The sequence below is a fragment of the Equus przewalskii genome, chromosome 4, assembly GCF_037783145.1.
Source record: "Equus przewalskii isolate Varuska chromosome 4, EquPr2, whole genome shotgun sequence".
Taxonomy (NCBI): Eukaryota; Metazoa; Chordata; class Mammalia; order Perissodactyla; family Equidae; genus Equus; species Equus przewalskii.
The window spans coordinates 9,835,689-9,853,256 of NC_091834.1; the positions used below are offsets into that span (position 1 = coordinate 9,835,689).

The following is a 17,568-nucleotide window of genomic DNA, read 5'->3' on the forward strand; positions in this document are numbered from 1 at the left end:
ATATAAGGTCCTTTCTCCTTCCTAGGGAGATGTGGCCATTAGAAGCGGAATGCAGGGCACAGGCCGAGAGAAAGGCTGCTCTGATGCTCCATCCAGTGTCTCTGGGAGCTAACTCCTCACTCAGTGGAATCACCTTCTAGATCACATTAAGGAAAATTATTATGTCAGCCTTTCCAAACAGCATTCTCCGTACTAACAAGGTAAAAAAGACCAAAATATACAGACTTAGGAAAGAGACTGAATTTGCTCACTCAACAAAGTTAGCCACATTTTTTAAAAAATCAGCTAACAGAGAAAATCCCGTGCTTGAAATAATACACAACTTCTTGTGTTCAACTCCTAAATCAATAATGAAAGAAATACCTAGAGTGCCTTCTATTTTCCGACCGAACAGTTATAAATGCATTAGGTTAATTTCACTACAGCAGTTAATTATGAGTGAATTTGCGGAAGTTAAATTCTCTGAGGCTTACTTCTTTGCAAATGCAAAATAAGGCTAATGTCACGTATCATATAGCTGTGTTGGGGGTTACAAAGAGGTAATATGCCCAGAATGCGTAGAATAGAGTCCAGCACATGGTAAGTACCCACTAAAAAGTAGCAGCAGTAAACTGTCATTATTCCATTGTATAGATGAACAAATTAGAGTTTAAAATATAGATGAACTCTAATTTGTGAAACCAATGCCCAATGAAGGTAACATAGCTAAAGGCAGTATAAGACAGAGGATAAGGCAAGGCCTGAAGAGACACAAGGACCACAGTAGCATTGACCCTGCTGTTTACTAGGCTCATGACCTTTGACAAGCTATTTAACCTCTGTGCCTCGATTTTCTTATCAATAAAATAAAGATAACAAAAGTACCTGCCTCAGGCAGTTGTCATGAGGATTAAAATTATATGCCTGGCATATAAAAGGTTAAACAAATTTCAGTTTACAAATCGATTTCACTAATTTTTTTATTATTATGACGAATTTTTTATCACTAAAATCTTCATTACTTCATTATGTATCACTATCTTTACAATCAATTTCACACATCCATATTGAAACTGTTAGAATAAATTCTTAGAAATGGAACTTCTGCGTCAAAAGGCAGGCCAAAAACAAAATAAACCAAAAAACAAGGCGTTTAAAGGCTTTTGCCAAATTGTTCTCCAGGAAAGCTGTCTGACCAGTGGTATATGAAAGGGGTTTGCTCCCCACAGCTTTGCCAATTATTACGGTGTTTTCTAAAACAATTTTACTGTCTTTGAACATGTGAAAGAAAAATGACAGAATCTCCCTTTCGACTTTATCTAATATTCTTTGATTACTCGTGAGGGTGGCATTTTTCACATTTATTACCCATCCATAGTTCTTCCTTGGCTAACTTCCTCTTCAGAGGTTTTCTTTCAATCAACTCATCTTCATCTAGTTTACACACCGAGCTCTTTATATCTTGGTTTGCTTTCATTAAGTATGTTGTCAAAATAATGTTTCTTTTTAAACATCTGTATATCAGTTTTATATATTTGTGAGGTCAAATCTCTCAAGCTTTCCCTTTATGGTTTCTGTCTTTAGGGTTATCCTTGTAAGGACTTTGTCTCTCAAGACTAGAGACTAAATCTACTGTATTTTATTCTAGCACTTTTGAACATCTCTTTGTATACAAATCTAAAGCTTTACTATATTTAGCATTGTGAAGGAGGGAGTAAAGTGTGAGGCTGGGAATCTCACATTTTTCTGAGCGTTTAGCCTGTTTATCCAAGACCCCTTGTCAGATAATCCATTCTCTCCCCACTAATCTCAAAGTCTGCCTAATGATCCAACACATCGCTGGCTGCCCTTGGACCCAGCTCATTCCGGGGTGCTGGATAACGTACAGCAGGCAGAGGCGAAGCACACCTCCCTATTGCTCTCTCCCTCCTCCACCACTAGCTCATTTCTATTCCTTGCGTGGCTGAGGCCAGAGACCAGTGCCAGGGCCTCTCTGTCCTCAGGCAGTGGCGGAACTGCAAGTGCAGCTGGCCTGGCAAGCCACAGGCAGGCAGGGCCGTGATTCCTGACAAGCCTCGCCCTGCCTCTGCCGCCGTCCCCTCCCCGTTCCAGCAAGAGGGCTTAAGCGTGTGTGAGTCTGAGTGTTCTGCTCTCGGGATATGCTCTCCCTTGGGTTTAAGCCAGCTGCAGCTTTTATTAAGGTCTCAAGCTCACTCTATTGAACAACTCTTCCTAGAAATCTCTGGCACATGGGAAGCATTTATTCCCAGTTTCCAGCATGAGGACAGACATACTTTCTCCTTGTATATTCTGATTATCATTTCAATGGGAACTGAGGGGTGGGTGGAAATGAACACCTGTGCTCAAGTACCCATCTTGCCAGAAAGCCAAATGGCTTTGTAATTAACACTCGATCCCGTCACTCATGAATTCCAAGAACAACCCGTGCTTGGCAACATGCAGCAAACAACTCACACACATTACCTTTGATAGCTGCTAAATATCCTCGGAGTTCTCGCTGAAGTCTGGTACCCTCTGCCTGAAAAACACACAAACACAGAGATGGTAAGCATCTTGTCTATATTTTGCATGCAAACATGTATGAAGCAATAAGTCTCAGAGTTATTATTGCCAGAGGCGCATTCCTGAAAGAACATAAATATGTGAACACAAACTAAACAAGGTGCCCGCCAGTCTAGATATTTACAAAGATTTTATTCAGCTTAAAAGAAAAGGAGAAGGCAAGTAAGATTTTGCTAAGAATGGAAACTATGACCCACCAAAAAGCCTCCTACATATTCAACAGCTAGCAAATCTCTAAATTTTGATACATGGGCTATAACGGTAGAGAATTGGTCACCACTGTCCAATATAGTAGCCACTAGTCACATGTGGCTTTTGAGCACTTGCAATGTGACTAGTCCAAATGGAGATGTACCATAAGTGTAAAATTCACACCAGATTTCAGAGACTTAGTACCAAAAAATAAAATACCTCATTAATGTATTTTATATCGATTGCATGTTAAAATGATAATATTTTGGATATATTGAGTTAAATAACCAAATTATTAAAATTTATTTCACCTGTTTATTTTCACTTTTTTAAATGTAGGCACTAGAAAAATTTAAATTACGCTATGTGGTTTGCATTCTATTTGTATTGGACATTACTGAAATAGAGAAACTGTTAAAATGTAAATTTTGACCTATGAATCCTCGTTTTGGTTTGGATTACTCTTAGAAACTCTGAGACTCTAATCTGAGATTAGATTGCAAGTAGTTTAATCTGAAGTTAATCCAGGAAATGTCAATGAGGGTGTGGAGAAGTGAGGCCCGGAAGGGAAGAGAGCCAATGCAGGGTGTATTATCAAGCAAGTCACCACAGGGGGCAACCTGGCCTTAGTCCCTCTGGGAAATCCTGGGAGATAGTATCAAACACCCTATAGATATCCTAACCAGGGGCAAGGGGGCTGGAGCATTTATCCATCAACTCCTGGGGTCAGTCAATGGTTGAGGGCTGCTCCTCGGGGACATTCATTCCCCTAGTATGTCCACACAATGGCAGAGAACTCTCCAGTAACCAGAGAAAGCCCTCAGGCAAAGAGCTGCCCTTGCTGGCAGTTGTAACTAAGTCCAGTGGGCTCAGAAAAGGTTAGATGCTGGGGGCACATGGTTGGGCACACACAGTGTGTGCTATGACACTGCGAAGGAAAATATAAACATTATATGCATTTTAATTGCATAATCATTTAACAGAACTGCAGACAGCTAGCAATACAGAATGACTCCACCTTGATAATTAATAATATAGCATCTATATTATAATTCTAACTTGACTGTTAATAATACAGCAACAATAATAGTCATATTCAACTCAACATGCAACTGCTAGTGTTTACCAAAAAATGGAGAAAGGGTGAAAGAAATAAACCTACTTCCTTCAGAAAATTACTATCTAATAGGGGAACTAAAATACCTAAATAAAAAACTGCAAAATTGCAAAGCAGATTACATTTAGCTCTGTAACAGCCATTCAAAGTGTTTGGGGGTACAAAAGCAAAGACAAAAAGCCCATAATATTTAAAGACAGATAGTGATTAATAGAAAGAAACTCTGAAAAGAAGTGTTAAGACTATGCTGGACCCCAAAAGGGATTCTGGATGCGAATATCCTCTTATAGGTATAGTGCCAGTGTAGGGACATTATTCCGATGAAATCTATGTAAAGCTCACGTGAGGTTTTCTTCATCTGCATTAAGCTCCAGCTGTTTTTGTCTGCTCTCTAAGCCCAGGTACTACCAGATACAAGTTGAGGGTTAATTCATTTGCTGTACATACAAACATCAAGCAGAACAGTTCTGTTCAGAAGGAAAAAACAGAAATCATCAAAGTTCCCAACAACTGACTCCCTTCCTCGTGTCTCAACGTGAATTAAAATCAAAACTCTAGGTGTTGCTTGTCTTGTTAGGTCATTCAGAAATATACAAATTTCCACAAGATGGATAAAAAACTAAACCAGGATGGATTTCCAAAACATCAAAGTATAATAGAACACTATTTCGAGGGAAAGGATGGGGAGAATGAAGAGAAAACACTGATGATAAACACCTGGATAGAGGTCGAGTCGGAAAGGGGACCCAGATAAGAAACAGGTGGAGTCAGACCGAGGTCCTCAACGCCACCACGAAAAGAATTTGGGAAAGAAAAGAAGTAGGTCTTTCCTCTACTTAATATCTATTCTGTGACAGGCACTGTGTTAGATTCTGAGTATACAGAAAGCTGAAAAGATATGGCACTGGGAGATTTTGTTGTTGTCGAATCTACTCTGTGCCTCCTTACAGATCCATTTGGAGAGGATCATGCTTCCTGCCCCATCAGCATAAGGCTTGGCCATGGGACTTGACTTAGCCAATCAAACGTGAGTGGAAGTGACATGTGCTACTTGTGAGCAGAAGATATAAAAACCATCACATAGGGCTCCCATTTCTATTCCCTCCATCCTGAGCTCTGTAATGTTCCAGACAGGAACACGGAGTGAAGGGAACGTGAAACACAGCTGTCGTTTTTATTTTCTCGAGCAAGAAATAAACCTCTGCTCTTGAAAGCCATTAAGGTACTGCTTCCACGGCATAACCTGCCCTACACGACCTGAAAAAATGGTGCGCCATCAACAGTGGAGATGCTGAAAGATGGATAAGGCTGAGATTTAATGGAGGGAAAAAAAAGCCGATGGAGTTAGCAGAAAAGCATTAAAGACATTTACAGAAACATTTCAGAAAGGAAATCAAATTGGAAAGATTTAGGACAAAGTGGATGGCTTAGCAAATGGAAGCCCGAGTGCTAGTCAAGTGATAGAAAGATGTAGAATGGTACTAAAAGAGGACAGCAAGGCCTGGGATCATTTTCCCAACAGACGGCAGATAACTTAGAGAGAATAATATCTAAATCAGACGCGATTTACCCAACAGATCTAGACCCAGAACAATCTAAAGCCTACAAGGTACACTTAGGAGGGTCTGAATCCCTAAGGCCACATTTCTCAAATCGTTAAGTGTAGACCTTGGGGGTACTTAATGTCTAGAGCATATAAAGCCACAAAATAAACCTAAAACATGTCTCTGGAACATCAATTTATTAAGGTTGGAAAGGAGCAAATGGAGGAGAAGGCATTCTTTTACACCACTAAGCCACCTGTTAGCCAGCGAGGGTGGTTAAGATTCGGTGCTGTCACCACCGGGTCCAGGATTGTTTCCCAGGGAACCGGGAAACACCACCTGTATGTAGGTTGTCATACTGTGGTGGCTGTGTGTTGCTGTGATGCTGAAAGCTATGCCACCAGTATTTCAAATACCGCCAGGGTCACTCATGGTGGATACATTTCAGCAAAGCTTCTACAACTAAGACAGACTAGGAAAAAGGACCTGGACATCCACTTCTGAAAAAGTTGGCAATGAAAACCCCATGAATAGCAGCAGAGCTTGTCTGATACAGGACCAGAAGGTGAGAGGATAGTGCAGAAAGACCAGGCAGGTTCCACTCTGCTGCACACAGGGTCCCTAGGAGTCAGAACTGACTTGATGGTGCTAACAACAACAAAGCCACCTATAATGATGTAGAATGAAAAATTGCATGGAGATGAAACACAGAACTTCACAGACATCTCCTGCTTTCAGTTGTCTGTTCCAGGGCTCCGCTCTACTACCGTTTGTGGTCTTTCCCTGGAAAAGTGAGAGGCACCGAGCTTAGGAAAGGCTCACTTTTCACCCAGAAGGATGCTTTCCCCTCAGAAAGTAATACAAAGCCTGCCACGGTAACTGATGGTTATGAGTCACCACGATTGTTCAGAGCATATGGAAATAGCAAAAGAACAGTGGGTAAGGGCATTCTTGTCCCAAGTATTTAGGGAGTAAAGCCTGTCAGATTAAGACCACAATTAAGTCATTCTTTTCTTTCAGAACAAGAAAGAGAACAAAATAATTTAGGCTCCAATCCATACACTGTGTTCATCTTACCCAAGGGAAACAATAAACATTTTTAAAAAATGAAAGAAGAACCCCAAAAGAGACTTTTTAGATATTATAAGAGTGGGAAAAAGTTCAAACTATACAATAATGGCTTAAATAGATGAGTTCAATTTAAGCAGGTAAACTGGAAGCTAATTTAAATGACTTGCTCCTTTTCCAACTATTAAAATTCTTAATCTCCCCCATGAGTATTAAGGTTCATAAATCATTTGGTAAAAACCATATTGAATTTCATCTAAAATTCTGCCTAAATCAAGACGGCAAAGGCTCTGGAGAGAAATTTTTCTCCTACAATATGCCATAGAGTAGTTCTCCACAAAACCTAAGGCATAATTAAAATTTTCTTAACATCATTATTCTACGTGAATCACAAAGAAGTTCTAAATTAGAAATAAATTCTTATAGCCCTGCTCAGATTTCACTGAATCTGAAGTTCATTCCAAATTCCTCTGGAAATTACCATTTCATTATTAACTCAGGCTTGAATTATGTATTGTGCTTGTGCGTGTCAAGAAAAGAGATTCAAAATTCCACAACCTTGAGACAACACGTGTGTATTTTCCCTTCTATTTCTTTATGTCACTCTCTACAAGATAAGATAAAATGATCATTCTATTTCCCGGTCACACTTTCCTCAATGCTTATGGCAACACGAGGGCAACTGAGTCTATTATAATTAAGCTGTCTGCACTGCCTACTCATACATCTCTTTGAACAAGATCCAAGAAAGATTTGCCACCTACAAAATTCCTTGCACTGACATATAGTATAACGTGGCTCTGGTGTTAGTCAGAGGTTCTTCATTTACTTATTCAATTGAATCATTTATCAGTGTCAGGAGCTGCCGCTTCTCAAGCCAAGACGGTCCCCCAGGCCCCCTTCTTCCCACACAGCCCAAGAGAATTGGCTTGTTTTTCCTTCCTCATTAAAGCTACTCCCACTTTCTCCCTCCCTTGGGTGTCACACTCTTGCAAGGCTGGGGGAGAAGGAAGCAGTCTCCCCAGTTCTCTGCTTCTTGACTGTCCCGGAAAACAAGCCAGGGTCATTTTGGGTTTCATCACAGAGACATCAAAACTTAACAGGCATGCAAAAAGTATACATGGTTTTAAATCTTTACACAGGTCTGAGAATCACTGCCTTTAGTCAAAGAATCCCTTTATTCCCCTGCTGAGTAGTATCTTGAAGCTGTTGTTTTCTTCCCTTAGTCCTGTGTGCACCACTCGTGATATCCCCACTAAGGATTACCATGAAGTTTAAAATCTAATTAAATACTTCAAGAAAGAGTGTGGCAGGCTCATCACCATGCAAGGCTTCAGACGCTGTTGTTATTCAATACAAAGAAATCACATTCCAAACCTAATTAAACGTGTTTCCAAATTGTTTAAAATCATATTAGTCCTCAGTAACACCAATTTCTTAATTATTTCACGTATGTCTTGGGCAGTGGGGGTTAGGGGTAAGTGGATAAGTCGGTTCCCAGACAGGCTGGGCTCCGGGACAGCTCTCATTTGTAAGTTCAGCACCTTGGACAGCTCCAGAACACCGCTGATTCTCAAACGTGACAATGTCATCTACACAGCATCAAAAGACCAGCTATAAATTCTCCCACATCAAAGTTTCATACTGCACTTTGGTAAAAGCATAGAAGAACTACCGACAGATTTCCTCCAAGGTGAGCCAAGTCTCTGGCAAGAAGAGCTACCACAGACTGTCACGCAATTTCGTCTCTACGCATTGGGCTTAAAAAACAGGGCTGCATTGGGGCTGGCCCCGTGGCCGAATGGTTAAGTTGGCGCGCTCCGCTGCAGGCGGCCCAGTGTTTCGTTGGTTCGGATCCTGGGCGCGGACATGGCCCTGCTCATCAAGCCACGCTGAGGCAGCGTCCCATATGCCACAACTAGAAGGACCCACAACGAAGAATATGCAACTATGTACTGGGGGGCTTTGGGGAGAAAAAGGAAAAAGTAAAATCTTAAAAAAAAAAAAAAAAAAAAAACAGGGCTGCATTAAGCTGTGACAAATGACAATTGAAATTAATGAGTGTTTAGATACACTAAATTCTGAAGCATTAAAAATGTATCAATATGTGTAAAAACTTATGCCTAGGACCTCAAGAGCCAAAACAATTTTGTTAGCTCAACCTTTAACTAACTTACTTCTGCCCAGAAGAAAGAAGCCATATCTGAGGTATTTAATTTGATCGAATTGTAGACACAATGCATAGAATAAATTAATTATTTCTAGGAACTAAACTCAGGCAGCAACCACTGAAATTCTGGGGCACCATGCCCACATACTACCATGTGCATGACACCCCTAGGCAGGCATGTACCACTGAGGCCCTAAATGTATTTGCAAAATCAAATCCAGTGCATTTTATTCATAAGGTTACACAGGTCTAGCCAAACACCTTGAGGCAATAGGTATTTAGTATCTATCAAACAAGCAACAGCTTGTTGAATTGACTTGTTAAAATATGGCAAATATAGTACTGATTTATATTTGTAGGTAACTCTTGTTACAAAAAGAGTTATAATTGACAGGAGAAAGAAAACAACACACACAACACAGAAAAACTTTTCCTCAAATTGCCTCTTTAAATCAGAAACTATCTGTGACTTGATATTTAGAAAGAGGCTCAAGTGGAAAATTAACAGATATATGAAATTTGGATCTGAGGAGATAGAACTTCACAAAGCTGTGATTTCACAAAGGCAAGTCCTGTCATCTCATCTGTGATCATGAGCCTAAGAAGTGCCCACAATCGCATTATTATTTTTGGCCTTTACTGACATTTTTCTCTTGAAAAGGCTAAGTAACAAGTCAAAATTAAAATTGGCTCAGTTTCTCAGAGTTCAGACATGTTAATTCAATCTTGAAAGCAATGTTAATAAATTTTCTGAGCATTTTTGAAGCTTAGAAGAAAATTAGATTATCAAGGAGATGAGATTTAATGAGGCCATAATCAGCACCTTGATTAACAGATGACTAATAAGGCGTAATATCTGAGCCCACTTACGACCAAAGACAATGCCAGGCTGCTGAGCACCGCAGGCACTCTCGGTTTACCAGGAAATAGAGCTCGCCCTATGACAAGTTCAGGTGCCATTAAATTGGAAGACGAGAGTTTTTCAAAGGTAAAAGCAGCAGGGCCTCTGAAATTTATGTTTTTGTTTTCTTACTGTGAGCTCTTTGTAGTAACAGGAGCTTTTGTTAAGAACCTAGCATTCATTTCATGGAACAACTTCTCCATTTTTTTAAACTTCTTTTGGCATATATTAATGCAAAAGATATGAGACAGACAGGAAACAGGAATGGATTTTGAAATCATTCTCCTGGGCTGATGGCAGTAGGGGGTGGTGCATAGAAGGGAGATGGATATCAATGAGATCACCTCAGTTTCTATCATTTTATTCAAGATTCATGGCCCAATTTCCAACTATCCCTGTCAGCAACCCGAAGAATACTTATGATCTGAAAATCAAATCTAATATACTTTCTATCTTTCAACAAAACAAAATAAGAAAGCTAGCTAGTAATACATGCTCAGGTTTTCCATAAATATCCCTTAAGCCAGCCAACTTGAGTTTATACAGATCTCTATTCTGGTCGCTTGGTAAAGCTAACCCACTGTGTGTGCAAGGGGACAGAATTACCTAGTTAGTACTATTAAAATCACCACAGGCTGCAGACTGCATACGATTTGAAGATATGCTTTAGTGCCTTTAGCCAATTGAGTTTGTGACCCTTGAAAAGTCATTCTGACTTTTTTCCAAGTGTGTGTGTGTGAGAGAGACAGAGACAGACAGACAGAGAGAGAGAGAGAAAGGACTTCACTTATAAGGTGCATTAGGGGCATTATATAAATACCTTTTCAACCTCCGCCTCAATACCTAGAGCACAGTATTGCATATCGTGGGGTGGGGGGAGGGAGAGTGACCCAGAAATTAAGTAAACTCCACAGGAGACCCATCCCAACAAGTCTTCCTATGCCTTATTGTCCAGTGTCTCCTTCTGTGGGTATGGATGCCAGCTCTATCTATGATGTTCTATCCTGACCAAATTGGACAGGATGTAAAAGTATTAAAAAACTATTGCTGTGTCAAGTTACAAAGATGCATTCATGAGAGGGAAAGACGCACCCTGTCTACCATTACTCCAGTCATAATATAAGCTCCAGAATGTTTCTGAAACTGCCATTGGTGAGGTCTGTATTAGTTTGCTAGGGCTGCCATAACAAAATACCATAGACCAGATGGCTTAAACAACAGAAATGTATTTCCTCACAGTTCTGGAGGCTAGAAGTCCTAGACCAAGGTGTTGGCAGGTTTGGTTTCTCCGGAGGCCTCTCTCCTTGGCTTGCAGGTGGCCACCTGAGTTCTCACTCTGTCCTCACAAGGACTTTTTTCTGTATGCGTGCATTCCCTGGTATCTGTCCTGCTTGTTGCAAGGACATCACTCATAGGGCTGAGGACCCACCCATATGACCTCATTTGTCCTTAATTACCTCTTTAATGGCCCAATCTTCAAATACAGTCACATTCTGAGGTGTACTGGGGGGTTAGAATTTCAACACACAAATTTAGGGGGTACACAATTCAGCCCATAACAATGTCCTCAAAGCAAGACTTTAACACAGCAACATAATAACAAAGGCTAACACTTACTGAGTGCTCTCTTTGCTCCAGATACTGTCCTAAGTGCCACGGCTCTATTAACTCACAATCTTCACAATAACTACAAGGCCAGTAGACTTTCACAAAAGGGAAAACTGAGGCACAGAGGCTGAGACACTAGCCTGTAGGCGACACATCTAGTAGACGGCAAGCTAGTATTGGAGCCCAAGTAGTCTGGATTACTCCGGTCCCATAATCCTCCTCAAGAGCCCACATGCTTGACCACTGTGCTCTACCACCTTTATGCCCCCAGGCTGTAAAGGCATGGCTGCCAGCTGATGATGCATGAGGCTGTCCAAGAAGAATCAACTGTTGACCAACGAGCAGAATTTAACTAAAGGTACCACTCTCCATGCTCTCATGATGCAGTCCTATCTGTACATAAAAATACCAATTGTTCACTTGTTTTTCTCAAAAGCTCACAATCCACAGAGTATCTTCCATGTGATTCATATAGCATGGTGGCTAAGTCTGTGGGCTCCGGGATCACACCGCTTGGTTTTAAACTTTAAGCTCTGCTACTTCTAACTGTGCAAGCTTGGGCAAGTCACTTAACTTCTCTAGGCCTTCAATTCCTCATTGGTAAAATGAAGATGATAATAGTACTCACTTCCTAGGGCTATGATGAAGGTCAAGGGAGACAGTCCATGGAAAGTATCAGCAGAGTGCCAGGCACATAGTATGCATTCAATAAACATTAGACGTCACTATTATTACTCTACTCAATACTTTTTAAATGATAAACTGTGCAAAGCATAAGCGTTTCATAAATCCTTGACTAAATTACATGTCATATCACAAAGGAATATCTTCACAAGGAATACATAAAACCTCCCCAAAACAAGCTACTTGGGAATTAAAATGCTTCCTTGTTTTTTTATTTGTACTTCTAAGTCTCAAATATACAGCTATCTTTTTTAGAAAGTATTTTTATAGCTTTAAATGTTGCAGTAATAGAGGATCCTAAAATACATGGGACTAATTTATGGAGATAATATGACTACTTAACAATGGATCTGAGAAAAATCAAGCCAATATGATAAATTACTGTGAGAAAACAAGCATGAATACCAACAGTCAAAAGAAAATTCAAGCTCATTCCCAAAATAAAACCTTTTACACCACATACTCAGTTTTCTCATACATAAAGCAGAATTATAATTACGAATTGTTATGAGAATCAAGTGAGATAGTATACAAAACACTTTATAAGTGCCAAAGCCTACTTGTGGAAGGTCTTAATAATAAAAATACTTTATTGCTGCCTTTGCCTAAACCAAATTTAGTTTGGCTTGGAAATTTGTAAATTTTTAAAGCTTCTTAGAAGATTCTTATAATCATCAAGGTTTAGAAACACATTCAAAGAGATGTGCAATTAAGGGAACGATTATCTTTACTATATTGATGCAATCTCAGGCATGCATCCAAGTTGTTACTGCTATATGATGTCTCTTTACAGACGCAAGTCAAATGTGTGACCTAATTCAGAAGTCTGGAGTGGGACCCAGGAATCAGAATTTTTAAAAGGCCTCCAGGTGATTCAAAAGGTTATTTGGGAACTTCTACTATAATTTTTTACTGTGTCTATAATTTAATTGATACTTAATATGTCGATGGAAACTCTAGAATGTAGCTCTAGTATGAGATGGCCAAAAGACACTTAAAAATATGTCTGGCTCCAGGTTTCAGTCAGTCACCATCAGACACTCCTTCTAACGTACCTCCGTCACTTAGATTGCGACTCCAATGCAAAGTCAGCATGGGGCTTTCAGGGTGAGTTATGAGAGAGAATTACAGGCAATGGGAACCAACAACACTGAAACAAATCTGAAAATCAACTGCAGCTCATCTGTGCAGATGTTCACAACCATTTCAGACAGTCTCCTTAGGCCTAGATGAGAGATATGCCTAATTCTCTGGATCCCATTACCAAATAGTACAGTCACTCAGGGGCTCATTTAGAGAGGAGCATCCAAACTAGATAATGAGCTTACTTCTCAAGGGGAAGTGTAAGAAATATGGAATCGGTCTCTAAATGAATGCTGAGGAATGGGATACTAAACCCTCCCCAGCTGGAATGGTTAATTAATGCAGTAAGATGGAATACTATTAAAGATAGGTAATAGAATAGGATAGATAAAAGGAAATCTTCAGAGCAATAACATAAAGAGCTTTCACTAGAAGTGATTTCTTAAATGGGGAACTGGCTCCATGGGAAGCGGCACAAACAGTGATGCCTGGAACATCTGTAGTTTGACTGGGTCAAATTTTAGTGAGGTTTCAGGCAAAGCTTTTGACTTATATAGGCCATCACTGAAGAGATATTCATGTAGATGGAATGAAACAGACAAGAGTAGAGAAGGTAAAAGATGGACAGGATCTCCAAGGAATGTTTGTGTCTTCTTTCTCCCATCTGGCACCGTGGACAGCAATCCCCAACACACAAAGTAGGCAGACTCATTTTGCTCCTTGAAAGCAAGCGAGCAAAAAGTGGAGGTGTAATGACCGTGTTCAAAATGAAATATATCGAGAGACTGTAAAAAATGCAGGACAATTTGAAGAGCAAGGGCCAATACATTCTTTCGACAGGTACAGGTTTCCACTATCTGCTCTCTCCCACAGAAGTCAACTGTATTAGCAATCATGGTTATACTTATCAAAGACGGACTCTAAATCAAGCCTCTATACGTAAAACACATCTCTTCCATAAGAATAATATTACAAAGGAGACTGACAGTCTTAACTAAAGACTTAGTAGCCCTTAGCAGCAAATTATATTCCCTTGCTTTTTTGCCATACAGCGACTATAACTACATATAAATCAGTTATACTAAGAATTTCACAGCCAATCATAACCATTGCATGAATAATTAGTATGCTATTGGAGCAGCTCTACAGAATGAGAGCCTTTGGAGTAAGAATTATTAGCAGCCATTGAGCCTGGGGAGTCTAGCTGGAAAAGAGATTGAGGAAAGATGTAGAAACCTTTTTTTCTAAGAATACCAACTGGGTTGAGAGTATACTCATGTGTTAATGTTAAGTGGTGAAACTAGGATATCCAAGTGCATCATAATGAAGGAAGTACAGTAACATTATCTCAAGATCCTCTGTCTTTTTATACTACTTTAATTGCTTCAAAGGAAAGACGACTTCTGCACACTAGAACACAAGCTTCATAATGATAGCAACTACATCTGAATTGTTCATCGTTTTGTTTCCAACACCTTGTGCTTAGCAGACACTCAATAATTATGTGTTGAGTCAGCCAAGAAATGCTTTGATAGATGTGTATCCCCAGGAAAGTTAGATCTGGCCTTTTACCTGTTATCCTTGATTAAGTGTCTTGCTCCCAGCTCAAGTCAATCCCTGCAGCTGTGTACTAGACCCCATCTCCTCCTGCCTAGCCAAGGACAAAAGTCAGCTGCTCTCCCCTTTCTCTGCTGAGCCATCACTTTGTCCTCTGTACTAAAGGAGCCTCGTCAGAATACACATATTTTTGCCATCCTAAGAAAATGTCCTTTTGATCCCACTTCCCCTCCCAGCTATAGTCTCCTTTATTTGCTCCCCTTTGAAGCAAAACTTGAGACTTGCTGTCTCCAAGCTTCCTGACACCCTCCATCTTGCTCTATTTATTTTCTACTTGTTTTTCCCCACAGCTCACATCATTTTCTAGCAGACAGTATAATCTGCTTATTTATTGTGGTTTGTTTATTGTTTGCTCCCCAATGTTATGGAATCTAAGATCCACAATGGCAGTGTCTTTTTTTTGAGGAAGATCAGCCCTGAGCTAACATCTGCCAATCCTCCTCTTTTTGCTGAGGAAGCCTGGTCCTGAGCTAACATCCATGCCCATCTTCCTCTACTTTATATGTGGGATGCCTGCCACAGCACAGCTTGATGAGCGGTGCAACGTCAGCACCCAGGATCCAAACCAGTGAACCCAGGGCCGCCAAAGTGGAACATGCACACTTAACCACTGTGCCACTGGGTCGGCCCAACCTTTGTCTGTCTTATTCACTGAAGATTCCCAAAGACCTAGATTCATCCCTGGCATGCCGAAGACACAAAATATATGAGGCAAATGGATGTCTAAACAGTTACATATTATTGTTCTAAACGTGTATTCACACGCGATTATCTATCAAATAACCTAAAAACTTCCTTGAAAGTTGATATTAAAAGAAAACACTTTAAATGTTAGAAAACATGTGCACACTAAAATGGTGTTCAGTATTACAGAATTCTCAGAGAAATTTATAGCTACTTAGACATAGGAGTAACTCTAGGTAAACTTTATTTCCAGAGATGCAGACATATACAAATTCCCTCATAGAATATTGTGTGATTACTGAGTTTAAACTTTAATGGAAACTCAGGATAAATTTAGGCAACAAGACTCACAATTCCTTCAGACGTTCATCAGACACAATTAACTGATACCAATTAAATATATTAATGCTCTGTGGTAAAAATATTATCCTATCAGAGAAGAATGAGCTTACTCTAAAAAAATATATTTTTAAAAAAATCTACAAATCGGAGAACATAACTGGGATTCAAGGACTAAAAACATTCTTCTGCATAATTAAAATGACATTATATTCAGTTAGCAAAAGTATGTAAAGCTCTTAAAAGATTGAAAATACTGTAAATGCCAGCAGATATAGATGGAACAGCATGGACCCAGGGCAGCTTGGAACCCAGGGCAGGGCCAGGGCCTTGTTCTAGTCTTGATAATAACCCTGGTAGGAACCGAGTCCAGGCCAAGTCAGACATTCCCCAAGGAATATTTTGCTGTCAAAAATCGGGATGAAAGAGGTAAAGTAAACGACAATGAAGAGGGATCTGATATTGAATAAGGGAGGAGGCATGTAATGTCCAAGACAAAAGGTGAATACAGAGAATGTGTGTGACAAGGAGGGATATATTTACTGAGCACTTAATAGGTGCCAGGGGACATGGAAGATTTTTGAAACGACTAAGGATGTCTTCCTTTAAATATTTTATAACCTAATGAGGACAGAGATGTACATCTAAATAACTTTCACATAAGAAAACTGAAACAAGGACTATCGTATGAACACAAATAACGTACGACTAGAGTATACAGAGAAAGAAAGATCCTGGCTGAGGGGACTGGAAAGACATCAGGTAGGAAACATCTTGTAAGCTGACCTTAAAGAAAAGTAGTGAACAGATGAAGATGGCAGCCCAGGCAAGGGCAGTGCAATCATAACGAAGCAACTGCAGGGGGGGGAGGTGAAAGAAGAGCTTGGAAGCAAGCACTCCAGTTCCTAAATGACACCATCACCAGGGACCACCAGCTATTCACTCCACCAACTTCCGCCCTTAATTACACCAGAGCATCTTGATTCGAATCAGCTCCCTCAACGTGATGCCTGAAGAGAGAAGCCATCTGCAGGGCTGCTAGGCTCTATCTGCCAAATACTAAAAAGGCAGTGCGATTAAATCAGGGTGCAGCTGAAGAAAAGCTTAGTGCTCTGAATGTGAGAAGCAGCCCAAAGCAATTTGTAGCTCAAATAATTCGTGCCCTACAGAGCAGGGACTGATAAAGACAGAGATCAACCAAGCAGAATTTTTTCCAAGTGTACAAACACATATTCTGACAAGGGTAAATTAAAGGAACTATCCCAGACAGAAGGCCGGAGAGTTTCCTGAGTTAAAATGTACGTGTGGAGTCAGACATTTTTTAGAGAATGGAGCAAGTTATTGGTAGAGAGGTTTTTGGGTAAGTGCAGGCTGAGTATAACACACCCCTCCAGCATCACCTCTTGCTTTATTACACTTCATTAAAGGAAAAACGAGTTATTGCCCACTTCATTTTTATGCTGCTTTCTTGATCTATAGACTATTTGTTCTCTGTTAGAAAGGTTTGATATGAGGCATGACTTTCAGTAATAGCTTCCCTTACACACTCTTTACTGAAATGGCTCCAGAATTCTGTCCTCCTGGTCTGCCATGTCCATTTAAGACCTGGGCAGGTGTTCACCCAGCATCAAAACACATCTCTTTCCCCCTAACAGCCTTATCCATTACATAAAGGACCCAAACAAGCCTGATCCGATTTAGAGCTTGCTGTGTTCTGCCAAAAGATATCTACCAAAGGGCAAAAACTGAATGTGAAGGCAACCAGACACTTAGCAACACACCATTAAAGAATGTCATGACTATCACGACACTGCACTTGCTATATTTTGACCACACTGTGATCTTCAAGAGCCCTGCTATATTTGTGTCAACATAATTTAAATATTTTATTCTTCTACCTTCCCTTGGCCCTGAATGATTTCTTTTCTCAAATGCATGACCTGAAATAATGTCTATTTTAGATAAAAGTATAAAAATCAACAATGGGAGGAATATGTTC

General features: G+C 40.1%; 1 protein-coding gene across 6 annotated transcripts in view; it reads right to left on the bottom strand.

The window, feature by feature from the left end:
- Positions 1 to 17,568, bottom strand: part of AMPH (amphiphysin) — a 227,339-nt gene that overhangs the window by 95,570 nt on the left and 114,201 nt on the right. For all 6 annotated transcript variants that reach the window (XM_070615428.1, XM_070615426.1, XM_070615429.1 and 3 more), the window contains exon 3: positions 2,464 to 2,518. In XM_070615428.1, the coding sequence (XP_070471529.1) occupies positions 2,464 to 2,518 (55 nt within the window). The remainder of the gene's footprint in view (positions 1 to 2,463; positions 2,519 to 17,568) is intronic.